The following is an 18,299-nucleotide window of genomic DNA, read 5'->3' as shown; positions in this document are numbered from 1 at the left end:
GCTGAACAGTTTTCCTTTAAATTGTGTATCACATTTGACATTATACAAACACTGTGGGGTGGATATAATATTTGGGTGCCCCACTGGTGTATCCAAAAAACAACAAACAAACAAACAAACAAACAAACAAACCTGTTCCTTGTCTTTTCTTCCAACTCTGTGAATAACTTCACACATAACACTGACACAATTATCTAGTAGCAATTATGCAATAGCCCGAGATAGCTCAATATCCCTCCTCATCTTTGCAATAAGCAATGTAAGGTACACTGCAATAAGTTTGAGCAATATGTGAAGCAAAGTTTATTACGAAAATAATAATCCATGCTTTGCAATAAACAAACATTTTCCACATGTGTTAAGAATGAGTGATTACCTTGTGTCTCACAGACTGGTCCATTTAATTTGATTTCACTCTTGCAGAATGGGTTTTAACCCTATTGAAATAAAGCACACACAGTGACACTGTCTACCAGGCTAAGTAGCTTTACATTTTCTATAAAAAACACAAGACAATTAAACACTACCACACCCTGGAAAAAGAAAAATGTATTTAGTCCATTCTTAATTTTGGATGATACCATCAGCAATTATTCAAACACAATTTATGCAAATGCATGCGACATGATTACAAATATATTGCAAAAGTAGGCACTAGTACAAACATATGGTACATACTTAAATATGAGTGGATAAAGAAAGAAACCAATCCTTATCTCAAACTCAAACTCATTAACACGCACGGAGTTTGATTTCTAGGTAAACAACATGTAAATTCATACTTATGCTTTAAAAAAGATAAATAACTTTATTGTTAACACCTTTCATCATTTCAGTGTAGTATATCTCTGTTGGTCTGATACACAGAATTTCTGCACTTTCTCATTCATGGTTTTGACAAGCAAGTCAACAACTCTACTATACATGCTGAAACTAGTAGCAAGGTTCCGTAAAAGTGAAGGTCACATTAACTCGCACAAGGTCAGAAATGAAAATATCATTACCACAGACACTTATCCAGATAGTCATATCACAAATAGTTACTCAAAATTCCTTTTTTGGTTGATTCATTAATTTGTTTATTATTGTAAACCATTATTATAAAATATTCTTTGAATTGAAGGAGTCCCCCCAAGCACATTAAATGGAATCAACGATGCTCCGAGAAACACACTGGATGAATGACTTGCGAAAATGTGAATTACATCACAATAATCCACTTTACGAGGGTCAAGAATGAGAAGAATTTAGGACATATGATGGACTTCTTGTAAGAAGTGTTTACTCAACAGCCACCAGTGTCACATAAAGTCGTGGAAGGCTCACAAAATAACCAACAAATTCTTACTCGTATTGTGGAATTCACTTCTATCTAAAGTTTTATCGAAAAAGCAAATGAAATATAAAAGTGCAAGTCTAATAGCAAGTCCGCTCTGTCCGCATCAATCAAATAATTATCACGTAACATGACGCACACTGGTGGGGGAATATATGAGAATATAAGTTCTCTTGACTATGACTTACAGTGCCAGTGAATTGCAGTCTTACTGGAGCAATATTGGTTAATATGCCCTGAAAATACACCCTGCTGATAAATAGAGTACCGATACTATTCATTTTTTTTTTCTCCTGCAAGAAGAGAAAATGTTGTTGGCACTTTTGCAAATTAGTGTAACGCCTGTGATTAAAAAAAAAAATCCATTGCAAAGTCAACTTATATCCTTCCAGAGCAGTGTTAGCAAGTCTTGGTCTGGAAAAAAAAAAGTTTTAGGAAAGAAAGGGCTTCTTCAGCTTCACCATCTTCACTGGGTTGATATCATGGACGAGGATTAAATTCTTTGCTCACGTACAGCCAACCTGAAAGTATCTTACAGATAGTGAGCCCTCACTAACACATCAACCATTTAGCTGGCTGTTGTGTGGGCCAATACCAACGTGCAATACATCATACCTTGCTATAGATGTCAAAAGGTTGCAAATGCAGTACGTATAGGGTGCAGAGCATTAAGACAATATGATGTTTATGTGTCGTTTGAAATATATGATGATAATTGTAAGAGATTTAGCTTGCACATAATTTCATCAGAGTACAGAGCATAAAAACAACACAGTGATAAGAAAATTACGTCGCACACACTGGCATTAGAGTGCAGAGCATATGAACGGCACGATGATGAGAAATTCCAGTGTATGTGCATTAACTCAAATCAAGCTTTTGACTGTGTGGAGCTCTGGTCACATTTTTATGTGTTCCATGGCTCTCGTGCTGCAAAATATACCAAACATAATCAGCCAGAATATAACAATGACACCCTTATCTTGCATTAAAAAAACAAAGAATAAAAATCATGCTTCAAATGAGAAAGACACCATAATATGGATCAGATTTATCTTATCATGATATGAAATGTATTAATTTTGGAGCTTAGCTACTTGAGGAAAGATTACGCATGACGACCAACACTTGATTGGCATGAACACACAATGCTTTCAATTCAGGCAAGATGCACAAGATTTTAGTTTTCTCTTTGATAATGAATTTGCGAGCGCTTGGCCGCTCATAAACAATATGCATGCACTTTAGAAAACATGCCTTCAGCACCCTTTGGGCCTGAAGCATAAAAACAACTATCAATAAATCAATGAAGTATAACTGAAATGAAATCTCTGTACACTTCACTTATACCATCAAGTATTGGAACTTACAGTCCCTTGTCAAAAATCAATTTATCAATAATGAAAACCAAAGCTTTCATAAAATTCTGCCACCTACCCATATGGTACACTGTTCCACCATTGTAGATATATATGAACATAGTTGCTGCATGTACCACTCATTAGATTTAATCGGAGTCCATGACCATGTCATAACCATTAAAAAAATAAAAATATATCTTTACTCTCAAATGAACGATACGAATAGGTCTGAAAGAGTTGATATTACACCATACACATGGAAAAATTGATGAATACTTAATTTTAAGGAGCCAGTGTAGTCATCTTGGTGATATTCCCTAACAATGTGGTCTGAATAAATATAAAAACAAATATTCAAAACCAAATTTCAAAAATTAAGACAATTGCTGCCACCTTAAACTACTGCATGTTTTGTCTTAATCTCGATAAGCATGCAGATACCTGTACTGCTATTGATGTGCTCTATCAGCTTAATCAAACATGGTCTGTTACAAAACAGATTAACGTTGAACATCATATTGCCGTAATTGATTGCGACTCTTTGTGGATAACACATAGTGACCCACGTGGTGAAAAGAATGCTTTTCTCTCCTGTGCACAAAAATGTTGCAAGAAATCCTTCCACAAAACCGGAAACTTTTCGGTGGTGATTAGATGAGTAGGTTTGCAAGCTTTAGATGGAAGTCTGCGCAGAGACGACAGAGAACTCTACGTTGTGTTTGTTGAGGCGCTCGAGCAGCGAAGTTTTGGCGAATGCCGCACCAGGGGTGAAGACACCACCACTGAAAGAATAAAAAACAGTCATTTTGTTTCACAGAAAATACACATAATGCAACACGGTTAACAAGACAGTGCAGGGTTAAGATGGACTGATCACAGATGAATTAATAAATCATGATGCTATTTTTTTTAAAGTGCCTGCTGCAAATCTGTATAGCAGTGTCGGTTTCTCTCAACATTTCCCTGCAAATTTGAAATTGAAGCCATGATTACTTTAAAACCACATGCATGTGTGCCATAGAATAGGATAAATCTGTGGATATGTTTAAAGCCAACAACAAAGCACCTAGTGTAACACAGCTTTCAAATTTTCTATGAACATAATTTACAATGCAGTGAATGCAGCTATGGAATTAAAGTAAATACTCAATGTAATAAAGCGAATAGTGAACTAGAAAAACACTCGGAGAGCGCAGACCTCCGCCATGCTAGCAACTAATTTCCATCCATACATGCACGCAAGTTCCCAATGATTGATAGAAGCCTTATCAAAGCTGTTTGTCATCAGCTTCCAGCTGCACGGCTCCTTGCCCGAGCAGAGCATGTGCTTTAGTGCACGTATGTAAACCTCCAGTACGCGCAGCTAGAACTCCCAAGATCACTGACTGTACATGTATATGTAAAAACACCAAAAACCTTTCAAAAATCCACAAAAATTCCTGGATCACTACCAAAATTTAATCATCTGTTCTTTGTGTCATTATTGACTTTTCCTGCAAGTTCCATTTGAATCTGTTCACAACTTTCAGAGTTATTTTGCAAACAGACAAACCAACGCCGATGATCACTTAATCTCCTCCTTCCTTGGCAGAGGTAATAAGTACCAGTAATTAAAGGGAGTTAAACTACAAAAATTCAATACTTACAATATTACACTATACAGACAAACAGAAGCTCTTCTGCCCAGAACCTGTGCTGTTTGATGAGACCTTTGGAAACCATAGTCTTAATAGAGTCTTAACCTGTTGAGGACGAGCTATTTTTGCTATAACATGCATTTCCCACAGACACCTGCCTGAGTATACTCGGGACTCATCTTCAACGGTGTTATGGAGAAAGAGAGGACATCTCTTCACATTTTTTGGAGGTGTCTATCCTGAAAGTTTCCCAAGAAAGCTGCACCTGATGCAACTATTCCAGTCACCAACTCACTGCTCACTACAGCATAGCTCAAAGCTAAAGGCACAAAGATGATCTGCTTAGGCCATGAGTCATAAAGATTAACCCATCGAAGATGAGCTGATTTTGCTACAACACGCATTTCCCATAGACACTTGCCGAAGTATACTCAGGACTCGTCCTCAACGGGGTAAAAAGAGAGTGAGAGTGGCAAAACTCACCCCTTGGGTAGCTTCTCCTGTTCATCCAGGATCACGAGAGCGGCATGGATCATCACGATGGGTGTGGCCACGTAACCAGGCTCTGGAAAGATTAATGATTGACAAGAATGTTAGCAAATTGCAGAATGAAACGAGAGCAATGTACATGCAGCAGGCAGTTGAGTGGGCTGCCTCTTTTTTCTCACTACAATCAATGTATTCCAACACAAGTATGACCCTTCACTTACATTTACATGGACATTCACAGACCTTGACCACTGACCTAGAGGAGTGACCTGTATCCCCTCCTCACACAAATGAAAAATGTCTGTATTTACTTCTATCCATCATATCAAATGGTAGCATTGTTTGACCTTTTATATTAAAGTTATGGTCAGACAATATCTTTCTCTTTTTTTTGTGCTAAAGTTCAGTGACCTCTGACCATGACTAAGAGCTTTCATCTGTGTTGTCTCATACAAATTATTGCTGATTTATATCTGTCAATGCCAAATGATATAATCACTGGGCATTCCTAGTTGATATGGTGTTCCCAAAAAAAAAGAAAGACATATTTTGTCAATGTAGAGTGACCACTTACCTTGACTTTGCATTGCTATCATTCCATGGCAACTACTGTCTATTCATTTCCATTATCATACCAAATATATAAGAATATATAATACAATAATAATATATAATATATACATATATATATATATATATATATATATATATATATATATACGAAGGTTTTCAGATTTAAAAATGTTTGATTTCATGAAAAAATTCTATATAATACATGTACCGTCAACATTAACAACAACAACAACAACAACAACAACAACAACAACAACAACAACAACAACAACAACAACAACAACAACAACAACAACAACAACAACAACAACAACAACAACAACAACAACAACAACAACAACAACAACAACAACAACAACAACAACAACAACAACAGTAAAATTGATGATCATATTGAGCAGACATACCTGGCCCTTTCACTTGTGTGGTGATCTTGGTATTATGCTTCCCACCCTTTTCTGCCTCCTCGTCTGTGAAGCCCTCTCCCTGGAAGGTGATGCTGAATGAACTCCCCTCCATCTGCTTCCTCGTCGGACCCGCATGGCTGAATCCCCCTCCAGAAAACAGCGTGGGGTACTGCAAGCAATCAAAGGTCAGGAAGTTGTAGTGACAGTGAGGATGATGACAAGGAGAAAGTGGAATAGGTGGAGGTGTAAATGTCAGTAATGAGAATCACGAGTACTGGTAAGAATAGTAGTTTAACATTATTTACACTTAAACTAATATGTCAGTATAATGAGAATCACGAGTACTGATAAGAAAAGTAGTTTAACATTATTTACACTTAAACTAATGACAAGAATAAAACTTCAAATAATGATGAAGGTGATATGACGATGACAATAACTCTGATAGGAGATACAATGATATCATACTACTACTACTACTATTACTACTACTACTACCACTACTACTATTACTTCTACAACTACTTTTACTACTACAACTACTGATAATAAGTAAAACAATTATGATACTAATAACAATAAGAAAAAATATGATAATGGAAAAAAATGACAATGACAGTGATCATTATAGCAACAGCTACAATAAGATTAAAGTACAAGAAGCATTTAACAAAGGAAAAAAAAGGAAAACAGAGGAGGATGAAGTAGTTGTGATGATGCAAATCTTGGCAATCGTGGTCCCTCTCACTGCTAACTGGCTGGTGACTGTCTTTCATTCCAGGGTATTAAATAAATTTTATATCCTCCTACAACTTGTCCAACATCATCCATGAATTTACATTTAAACGGACGTATAAAATCAAAATCAGACATCTTCATCGAAGAGTACATACATACTTGGGTGTTGCTCTTTGTTTCACTACTACTCAACTACACAGTCTGTCAAGAATGGAAACTCACAGAATGAAACATTTGCTCATAAATTTGTCTATGGTTTTTGCAAAGCGCATGATATACCCACAAATATCATAATTTACTCATGTCAACCTGAAACAAAAGAGAATATATTTACAATCTAAAGATATATTCACTTTGATATGCTACCTTTTCAAGGAGGTTTCTGCCAGTCTTGTACTTGGCCAAGAAACTGAAGATGGCTCCAAAGAAGATGGTCACGATGAGCCAAAACAGACTGCCGACTGTCATGTATGCTCCAAACTGAATCTAAAGGGGGAAAAAATGGAACCAAAGAAAACAGTGACACATGGGGAAATATATCATTACATCATCCTTGGCTATTGCATTAAGATGGTGTGAAACAAAAATATTTGTTTTGAAGTTTTCCTTCCAAATTCACTTCATCGATCCTTGCTATTTCTTGCTTGAATATGTTCAGTATCAGTACATCTAGTAGATTTGATATCTTTTAAAAGAATGAAGTTGTTGAGACTTTCTATCTCCAAACAGCAAGCTACATGTGGACCGAGCAACTGTCAAAACCTCTATATCCATACAATAGTACATGTCCATTATGACCTCTGTTGTATAATTTTACTTCAAATTACAGCATTTCATCTTCTCATGAAACTGTTTATAAATATCAACCGCCCATTGAACCATTTTCCCGTCTCCCTTGGATAGTCCTTATAAACATAAGCCACTGAATTCCAAAGTACACACATTTACACTCACACATACAAACACCGCAAATATGGGTGAAATTTAATTCATGTACCCACTGTTCATTCCATGTGGTACCAGATATCTAAACAAATGTGCAAGTCACAGACTTACCGGTCTCTCCTCATCCTTTTCATACAGGAATCGCTGAGTCCGCCTTACAACCGAGGCATCTGCTCCAGGAAACATGAGGCTCCATTTGTTGGCATCTTTGCTGAAGAAGACCTGTGGCCTATGGAGAAGACACATATTAACCCATTCTATAATGAATTTGGAAATAGCCATTGACTTAATACACAGGCCACCAGGTTCCCGTATGATGGGTTAAGGAATACTGGTAATCAAGAAATTAGGTCAATACTAACTGGAAGTGCATGTTCACTCAGTATTGACAAAATAATTATATTGAATATATCATTTCTCCTCCTTACTCTGCTCTCCCTCCTGAGAGAGCAGTAGACTGTGCTATTTCTATGCCAAATTTATCAGCAATATCATCCCTTTAATGTTCTAGTTGATAATCTATCTATGACTACTTCCATCTATCTAATCACTGACTCATCAATCCATCCACAAATACACTATTTAAAAATAGCCCATCCATCCATTTACTAATCTATTATAACTCAACTATTCATCTTTACATCCTTCATCAATCCATATGCACTCATACATTCATCCTTCCACATGCTATTGTCTATCCATCAATTAATCTAACATTCCTCCATATGGCCATCCATCTCTCTGTCAGCCTGGCAATTCATCCATCCATTCAACAATCCATTCATCCATCCATTCATCCATCCATTCAACAACCCATTCATTCATCAACCCAACCATCCATCCATCCATCCAGTCAGCCATCTGTAAACCCAACCATTCATCCATTCATTCATCCATCAACCGAACCTTCCATTCCTGTAACAATTCATCCATCCACAATTTTATTCATCCATCCAGAAACCCACCTGTCCATCGACCTAAATCTGTTCTTCTGTCAATCCAGCTATCCTCCCATCCATCAAGCAAACCATCCACTCCTCTACCAACCCAACTATCCATCCATCCATCCATCCTTCTATCAACCAAACCATATACAATGAAGAGTATTCCTCCATCAACCCAACAATCTATCCATCCATTTATCAACCATCCATTTCACCATCAACCCAACTATCCATCCATCCTTCCATCAACCAAACCATATACAATGAAATGTATTCCTCTATCAACCCAACTATCTATCCAGCCATGAAGCAAGCAAGTCATCCATGCCTCTACCAGTCCAATTATCCATCCATCCATCCACTCATCAAGAAACCATATATTTCTCTACCAACCTAACTATCCATCCACTCATCTATCCATACATCAACCAAACCATTCATTCTTCTATCAATCTGACTATCCATCCATCCATCCACCCATCGATCCATCCATCCATGTACCACACCATCCATTCCTCTACCAACCAAACTATCCATCAATAAATTCAATGCACCCATCTATCTGATCTGTTCATATATCCACAATCCTTTATACAATTTCACTTAGCCAAACAAACAAACAAACAAACAAACAAACAAATCAATAATCAACAAAACAGTTCATCACAATAATGATAAATTGTATGTTCCATCTTGCCATCAGCTTATCTGAGAACCCACCCACCTTCGAGTCAAACGAGGCGTGTACTTGGGGAGGGGTTTATTGTTCATGCCCTTGCGCAACGTGGCCAATTCTTTGGCATTGGCGAATCCATGAATGGCTGACTGCCACGTCGCATAATGACCACAGAAACCCTGTAAAGAGACCAGAATGTTAACATCACTAATTGCTACGTGGAATGGAAAGCAGAGCACATCTAAATACACCTTCATTACTTATTCACATTACAACTGGCAATGTATTGTGAAATCAGAGCGATCTGCCATAGAAAATTACACTTGTGAAACACAACACTCCCTGATGAGCCTCCTATCTCCTAATGTGGAAGGAATTACCGCCACGTCAGACAATGGTTTAGGAAGCGAGGGTCGCTTTTCGTGTTTGCTTTGCAAAATGTGAGAAGGGGTGCTCTGTCTTGCGCTCAGATCCAAAACAACCTCCTTATTTATGTGTCACTAGTGATAGATATGTGTAAGAAGAGATGGGTAAACAGAGAATGAATGTATGTTGCACTACATGATGTCTGCATTGTTGCAATTGTGGGCCAAATTCTCTCTTCCATGACAACATGAAGTAGAGTTGAAATATATACCGTGTCCGTTGAAAGAAAAGCTATACTGAGAAGCCCTATCAAGTATCAGACATTGATGAATAACTGAACTACTCATGAGTCACCTCCTAGGCTCTTGCTCCCCTGTAATTTTTCCGAGACCTCGTTGATCATGAAAAGAAGACATCCATACACTGTCAGCATATTGTACTTTACTTGTATTCTTTCAAATAGGCATCAAGGATTTTGTGGTTAAGGATTGTGTTAAAGTTGAGGATAGGAGTTATGTACATCATTGTGTTCTCATAGTCTTTCTTATGGCTATCGCTAAAAAAACCCAACAACAACAACAAAAACACTGAATAATCAGGTGTGTGTTTATGTCGATGAAAGGCAATTTGTCAATCAGTTGCAAGAGTTATGTAGTTCAGGGGATAGTGGCAAGAACTAGGATTTGGCTTATGGCTTGGAAATCAGACTCTTCCAATAATTGGTAATAATAGGAACTAGACGTACATGTAATTTAATGAACATGTGGGCACGCATTAGATGCAAATCATCTCTTCCTCAATAAAAAAAATAAAAGGATAGTTGATGTCAAAAAACCAAAATTTTCAAACTTAACATTTTCTGATGACACAAAGAAACCCTAGAAAATCCTGAAAGTAAAGCGTATCAGTTCATTAACTTACTTCTGATCCTGAATTGAAACTAAGGTAGCCTTCAACAGTGTTTAGGATACCTGCATAACACAAAAAGGGGAAAATGATATCTACAATAAGAACTCAGTAGAAAATAGTAAAGAGGTCATGAAGGTATTTCTTTATCCAGCATGACTCATTCCTTGCAAATTTTAGAGTGTACGGTGTAGTTTATTGCAGGAAGAACAAGACATGCTGGTAGTCTAAGAAAACTCTCTGAATAATGATGCAGTTTTGGTGGAGAGTCACAAAATGAGCACACATGGAAGTCAGTCGTACAAATAGCACACACAAAGCATACATCCTGCTGTTTCCGGTGGTATTCCCAGGCAATGTACAGTGAGTTCAAAAACAAACAAACAAACAAACAAACATCAAACACAAAAACACAATTTTCAGCAGATGCACATGGATGGCCTTTAATTTCTCACAGGAATGTTCAAAAAAGATTAAATGTACACTGGAGCGAGCATCATGAGTGAATCTGACCTTTGAACTGCTGCTTGGTGTACAGGACGCCCATGTCTGCCGGGATGCTGTCAAAGCCGCAGGCACCGACCACGTAGACGCCAGCTTCCTTGGCCTTTTCGCCATAGTTGACTTGGATGCCTTCCAGAAACTGGCAAAAGGGGAAAATGACAGTACAAGCATATGTGAACTAAAACTAAACTCAATAGGCGTTTTCACATCAGCCCGATAAAAATCCAAGCTCAAGATATTTTTCGTGATTGCGAATTAGAGCGCTATTTCATTTCTTATTCACATCAGCCCAAAGAGAATTAGCCCGCATTTTCTTCGAGCTAATTCGACAGCTGAGTATGTGCAAACAGCATCAGTTAAATGTGTGTGCCCTCTCAAAAATTCCTCATGATTTGTTTGCAGTTTGCCTCGATTGATCGGGTCACACATGCTAGGCATGATGGGATGCATCGCACTAATTTCTCGAGTCGTTTTCACATTATCAAATAGCGCGCTACTATCCCGCTATTTCAGAAATTTCCCGAGTTGGACTCGAGAAATTTTCTCGATCAGAGCGATACAATTAGCGCGCTAATTTGTGTTCACATTATCAAATAGCGCGCTATTTCGTGATTGGGTTAATTTCCCCGAGTCAGAAAATAGCGTGCTATTTCGAAACAATGGGCTGATGTGAAAACGCCTATTGTAGAAATGTTTGATAGGAGTGTTCTTCTTTGAAAATTTCTCACTTCATGAATCCATGTGATGCTGGTGATGTTGATTCATCTAACTGAGATCAAACAAATTATTTAAGCTGAATATCCAGAAGACAAGGCTGCAAAAGTAATCCGCTCTTTTTTAGTGATGAGTGAATGTGTACATATACATGTACATCTGTGTGTGTACGAAAGGAACAAGAAAAAGAGAAAAGTGTGTGCACACTTGAATGCTAGAAAAAAGTTTTTGATAAATAGTAAAGCTATCAGCCTTACAGTTCTACAGATAAGAAACAATTTGTTCCTTTTCATATAAAATACACTTGTATCTGGTGCACACATAAACACAAAAACAAAATGTGAATAGAAGCACACATATACACAAAAGCAAAATGTGAATAGAACTTTTAAGTTGAAATTTTGCCATGTGTTTTAAAGTAGGACCACTAAATTCAACGACTGTTCATCAGGACTGCAATAATATCAAAAGAAACAACCTCGCACTGTTTTACGGTGCTGAAAGAAGACAGGTCACCGAAACACACTTTTGTTTTTGCTTTTGTTTTCACAAACCTCACCACTAACACAAAACAAACTACTGTCGGCATGCTTCACATTCTAGACCTGCTCATTTACAGACGGTACCAATGAACAGGAAAGTGTCATCTACTATATGATCAAAGAAAACATTACATGTACTTTCAAAGCTATACCAGTAACCCAAAATCTTTGTACGTTTTCATTCATTGCTTAACCCGTTGAGGACGAGTCCCAAGTATACTCGGGCAAGTGCCTATGGAAAATGCGTGTTGTATCAAAATCAAACCGTCCTCAACGGGTTAAAAATCACATGACCCACCTGTGGTTCGCCAGATATGTCGACATGGTGACATCCACTCTCGATGCATGCCCTCACCACTTGCTCCCCAAAGAACCTGTACTATACTCACACAAAACAAATCAGAAGTTGGGAAATACATGTAAGTCAGAAGAATGGTTATTCTTCTTGTCCTGGACATGTTCAGTCCCCCCCCCCCCCACACCTCGTGATGAGGTAGGATACATGGTCATTGGTCACACTGCCCTTTAACACTGTCATTAGCCACACAATTATTGTTGCACTGGTAATGTTCCTGTGCCAGCATAATAAAACATTGATTATCAATCAAGGATGATATAAAATCAGAAATTAGACTCAAATTTCCCAATTTGGAAATAAAATGTGTTTCTTCAATGCAAACATGTTAAGAGTTGATATTGGCCATTGGTGAGAAAAGTAAAGATAAAAGAAAACTAATGATGTGAAAATGACAGAGGTTGATTATGCATGAAAATGCAATGCACCATCTTTCATCCAAATCTTTGCTTACTGTTTGAAGATCAGTCCAAAACAAACAAACATTAACTGGACTATGTGAATATTAATATGAGCTGGGTGTTTTATACCCACATGCTCTGGAAACAAAGACTCCAATGGACTGGAACATTGTAAAATGAATGGGCATTTGCCGACAGGAGTAGAGAGTCCTTGTCCAAATTGTACAGTACTTCAGTAATTTGAAGTAGGTAAATATGCTGTTATGAGGGTCACCTTTGCAGTTCTATTCATGTCTTTGCTTTATCTGTTCTGCATTAGGTGTACATGTAGTACAATGTATGTCCACATGCATGTTTTACATGACATACTAAAAGCTTATGAACACATTTCCTTTAACATGAAGTCCTTTAAATTCACTCTACCTTTTTATTGCAAATCAAGGAAAAAATAGCTAAAATGAATACATTGTAGCTATCATTTAGTTACTCACAAGTTACTTTTGAACAACAGGGATTTTCTCGGTCTGTTTTAGACACACATAAAATATTACAGCAATGCGACTTTCTCCGTATAACATGATATTAGCTAGCAACACACATGAAAACAATTTTCTTCGTAGGATGCAATATGGCTTCTAAACTTACTGGACCGACACAGTTGAGGATAACCACTGCCTGGCTACACATGTCATTTAGAGACTCCATGTCATGTACGTTGGCCTTTATCATGCCCACTTTACTCAGGTCCTTGTCTGGGAGAGATAAGGGTAAAGATTTGTCTGATGTAATAGAAAGAAAATGAACACTTTAGTATAGAATGATCACACTTATAACGTTGGTGTCTAGCCCTAATGGTATGTTTCATGATATTCAGACTGTGTTGGGTGACAGCCTGCAGAAATAAAAGTAAAGATTTATCAATTTGCAGGATGCAAATTCTGCTGACACAGTGACATCTGTGTTTAAACAACACACTCAGATAAAGGTGACCTTGAGACATGGCCTGCACATAAAAGGGCAGACAAAATAAAAAACAAAGCAAGACTGTTCCCAGGGCATTGTTGTAACATACACTATGTACCACATACAGCTGTACATATGTACTAGTATGCGAACACATGCACACATACAAAACACCCATGCATACATACTTGGTACATTGTATACAAAAGAAATTCTGTGCTACAGGATCGATGACTTCTACAGCAATTACCATGGCAGCTGCAGTGGCTACTGCGCAAACATTTCATTATTAAAATCTTTTCATCAGAATTGGCTTTGGATGAAGGGAATATCGTAGTTTTATAAAATGGGTTCAAGAATGTAGCCAATAGGAAGCGCTGAAATGAGACACACCTCCTTCCTTTACTTCAGTACAACTGCACTGCCTGTAATCCTATGGTAGATTGCCGATCGTCTGTGCGCGCGGCGGCTCCTTTGATGAATTGCATGCATACGCGTACGCGCTGTCAATCCTGTAAACAACTTCTAGTTCGGGCTGCCGGCCGGCCGGCCTGTCTTCCCTTGTGCATAACATAATATGTGGCGTACGTACGTATACTGTACTATACGTACACTTTGTACAGTACAGTAGACCAAGCGTTTTGGGACGGGACGCGTACATGGAGTCACTTTGAAGAGCAAATCCAACGATTTAGCAGGTTAATTCTCACGCCGTTTTCAGAGTATGTTGTCTAGTAGGCCTATATGAGGAGTCTATATCAAGTCTTTAAGGTAAAGGGTGCATATTCTATGTAAAATAAGTAAGTTTTCATGCGGGTGTCCGGAAACCCAACCCCCCATTATACTTATACTGTATGTGCGGGACTTCCGCGAGTGCGACGTGCGTAAAAGTTTGGGACGAACATCTTCGGACGTCTTGACCCACAAAGGTACGTGAAAAACGCTGAAAAATGATGTTAGTTTTCGAATTTTCGACCCATTTTATAAAACAAATGATGCACAGGATTATTTCGTGGCGTTAGTGTAGGCGTAGCTCACTCTCGGGTATTTACAATGTAGTGCAACATGCACTCGGCTTCGCCTCGTGCATGTTTCACAATTGTAAATACCCTTGAGTGCACTACGCCTACACTAACGCACTCTATCCTGTGCATCATTTGTATATTACTGTGCATAATAAGCATACTTGAGCATATGAATAGGATAAAACTTGATGTACAAATTGTGCTGCCTAACACAGGATTTCTCATAACTAAAGATGAGTGGAATTTTGTACAGAGTATGCTATAAATTTTGGGTATGTAAATCGGCACGTAAACTTTTAATGTCTTTCCTTCCCTTTAAAATACCCAAAGGCCCAACAATTACATTTTCTAAATGGGATATCATCAATTTTGTATGTTCAGAGTGAATAAATGACAATCTCTGCATAAAATGTTGACATTCTCAGAACAACAAGAATGGCTGCCTGGGAATGTACTTATTGTAAATGCTACAGAGACCAGAAAAAAGAGATAGGACATTATAGAATTACTGGATACAACATTAACATGGTTCATAGAATTACTGAATATGAATGTATGTATTGTACATGTATTGTATGGTCAAACAGTCATGATATCCATCTCACCACAGAGCATACCAATACCAAGAATCATATATTTTTTTCAATTAAATAAGCTTAGAATACTATATGCTCAGATGATAAAACAAGTCACATGTGTCAGGTAATGATACTGATATCCATCCTCATTCAAATGATAGTTTTTAAGGCTCATTATCTATTAAAGGACATTATAACCTAGTATGTACCTATTCATCAGTCACATCTAAAATGAGTGGAAGTCTATCATGACATTGATGTTATAGGAGAGGTCATCTTCATTAGCTGTTTGTATGAGAACTGACACTTCAACAAAATTTGAACAGCAATAGAAAAAAAGAAGAGAAATTTTGATCAATATGAGGGATGTAACAATTGGACACTTATGTACATGTACCCAACCCTTTCACTCGCATGTATGTCATCTGATCAGCAGAACCTGCCCTTTGATTAGATGTGCGAGAAATTATTATTTTTTCATTAAATAGCAAACAGTGTTAGCAACCAAGGCCACTACACCCATTAATATAATGGCATGTATTACATTAATGGTAGTGAGTTTCACCAAGAAAGCAAATCCTGCATGATAACTGTAAATAGTGTAATGATAGAATGTTAGTAACAAAAGTTTTCATCAATTGCCTATAATGATTCCAAATTGAATCTCATTGAATTATGCTTTGTTCTACTATGTGGTTGCTAAAGAAGTAAAGAATGCTTGTAAACAAGCAACCATTAGGGAGTGACAGCTTGACGTCTCCTCTGAAGGATGACATGTGCAATCAATGATAACATGCATTGCTCTGGGGCACAAGCAAATTATCCATTGCTGTGCTGCTGCTTGGACTTGAACCTTGGTCTCATTCATGAGTAATATAGGTACAGCTGTAAATAGTCCAGTAAAAAAGAAAGACATCCTTGTCATCTCATAAAAATGATTTTCAAATTGAAAAAACAAAAGCTAAAATTGTCATAACAGCACCATATCCCTCCTCACGACGCTTATGGTTGTACAAGTGTTTGTATCCATATTTATAAGCATAATATATGTAAATATCTCGAATTCCACAGCATGAAATTGCACCAAACTCACAGGAAATACTTCAAAATCGCATATAATACTATTTCAAGTCACTCATATATATTTGAACCAATTAATAATGGGGTTCAGGAAGTGTTGATATTGGGGTCTACTCTTTGGCCCTAATTCACAAAGGTGGTACAAATGAAACCATAGTTTAGACCATGGACAGCCAGGTGTCGCATGGAATATTTCGTTACAAAATCAGTCATTTCGTCGATGAAATGATTATTTTGTAACGAAATGACAATATTTTGTAACTAAATGAACGTTTCATCCACGAAATGATAATTTCGTTAACAAAACGGTCATTTTGTCGACAAAATGACCAATTTCGTAACGAAATATTCCGTGCGACACTTGGCGCTCCATGGTTTTTGTCCATGGTTTAAACCATGGTTTCATTTGCACCACCTTCGTGAATATGGGCCTTTATGTCATTTCTCAAAGCAGCTCACTCTTCGCGAGCAATTGCAGCATACTCTGCCCTAAAAAGGTAAAATCTGCAACTGAAATTAGTTATCGATGCGATATATCTTTCAACTGACCAGGATCTGGAGCTAGCCAAATATCCCAAAGTACAAAATGATTACAGCCAGTTGAATGAAGTTGGTTAAGAAATGCAGTTCCTCGAGTGCACACAAACACAGACAGAGGATCTCAATTAAATACATTGTAGCTGGCCGATGGGGGACGCCAGGTTCAGACTGCCCAAGTACGGTACTCCGACAAGTAGCATTGCATTATATGCTGCAATTGCTTGCCAAGAATGATTTGTTTAATTCAAACGACAACATGAAAATCAATGTTGATATCAACGCTTCCCATGCCCCATTAACGATATACACAGCCCTTTCGCTGTACACTGGCGCACGGGGATGACATGCAAAGCACAGCATATGGTCATGCTAGCGCACCATCAACTTATTTCAATAAAATATCAAATATATTTCATGAAAGACTGAACACAAGATAGACTTTCTAGATCTAGACCCTATTTAGTATTTCCTGTGATTTTGGTGGAGTTTGGGTTTCAAAAATATGAGATATCGTCACAGATACGGAAGAAATTTACCGCACCTCTCCCCTCACTAGATTAAGTCTACTGATAAGCTGAGGGAACTTATAAATTTACAGCCTTTTTAATGTTAAGTTAGATGTAAAACCAACTTCTAGCTGGCCCTGATGACACAAAGTCCCTACCCCTGACCTAGCCCCGGAGACCGCGCCGCCAGGCGCGCCACACTGCGTGTGGCGGCTGTCGCAGTTACCCCTGACTCTGTCTCAGATTATCACACTGCCATTATTACCTGTTACTGTCGCTGCTTGTGCCACGACACTTTCCAACTTTTCAAGATTTCTCCCTGCCACAGCCCATGTCAGCGCCGGCTCCTCTTCTTGGTGTCTGGCTAACTCTTCAACAACAAATTGCCCAGTGAAGCCACTGGCTCCGAACACTACCAAGTCGTATTTCTTGGATGGTGCTGCCATTATTTCTTGATCACAGTGTGAGTACTGCAGCGTCAAGTCGGGAGGAGATAAACAAAACTTTCGGCTCGATTTGTAGCAGGCGCAGGTCGGTTAATGGCTTCTGTGAGTTTCCGTCAAAGAGATGATGGCATAAGAAAGAACCCAGTCTCTTTATCAGACAGACGGAGAAGTTATTGACCACAGTCTACAGCAACGGCGAATGATCAACATGGACGGCAAGATCTAAGAGTAGGCTCCTTGCTGTAAGCTTGTGTGCAGTTCACTGCT

The 18,299-nt window shown here is 38.1% G+C and overlaps 1 protein-coding gene across 1 annotated transcript; it reads right to left on the bottom strand.

The window, feature by feature from the left end:
- Nucleotides 1-1,198: 1,198 nt before the first annotated feature.
- LOC139713099 (saccharopine dehydrogenase-like oxidoreductase) lies at nucleotides 1,199-18,277 on the bottom strand. Its single transcript, XM_071624854.1, has 11 exons — nucleotides 17,852-18,277; nucleotides 13,540-13,646; nucleotides 12,437-12,517; nucleotides 10,892-11,021; nucleotides 10,394-10,443; nucleotides 9,155-9,285; nucleotides 7,598-7,715; nucleotides 6,908-7,027; nucleotides 5,804-5,972; nucleotides 4,818-4,899; nucleotides 1,199-3,479 (listed from the first exon to the last, which is right to left on the bottom strand). The coding sequence occupies exons 1-11, from the start codon at nucleotides 18,030-18,032 to the stop codon at nucleotides 3,371-3,373; spliced, it is 1,278 nt and encodes a 425-aa protein (XP_071480955.1). The 5' UTR covers nucleotides 18,033-18,277; the 3' UTR covers nucleotides 1,199-3,370.
- Between the last annotated feature and the right edge of the window lie 22 nt (nucleotides 18,278-18,299).

This window comes from Diadema antillarum, unplaced genomic scaffold (assembly GCF_040938485.1).
Source record: "Diadema antillarum isolate AM-2024a unplaced genomic scaffold, OU_Dant_1.0 seq00001905_RagTag, whole genome shotgun sequence".
Lineage (NCBI taxonomy): Eukaryota > Metazoa > Echinodermata > Echinoidea > Diadematoida > Diadematidae > Diadema > Diadema antillarum.
The sequence above is the reverse complement of the archived record's forward strand: the minus strand, read 5'-3'. Positions and strand labels throughout refer to the sequence as shown.

Excerpts from the sequence above, each read along its gene's own strand:
- LOC139713099 (XM_071624854.1), bottom strand. The coding sequence starts at position 18,032 with ATGGCAGCACCATCCAAGAAATACGACTTGGTAGTGTTCGGAGCCAGT. Across the intron at positions 10,444-10,891 it reads CACCAAGCAGCAGTTCAAAG|GTATCCTAAACACTGTTGAA; the intron begins GTCAGATTCACT and ends TGTGTTATGCAG. Across the intron at positions 9,286-10,393 it reads GTTTCAATTCAGGATCAGAA|GGTTTCTGTGGTCATTATGC; the intron begins GTAAGTTAATGA and ends GTCTCTTTACAG.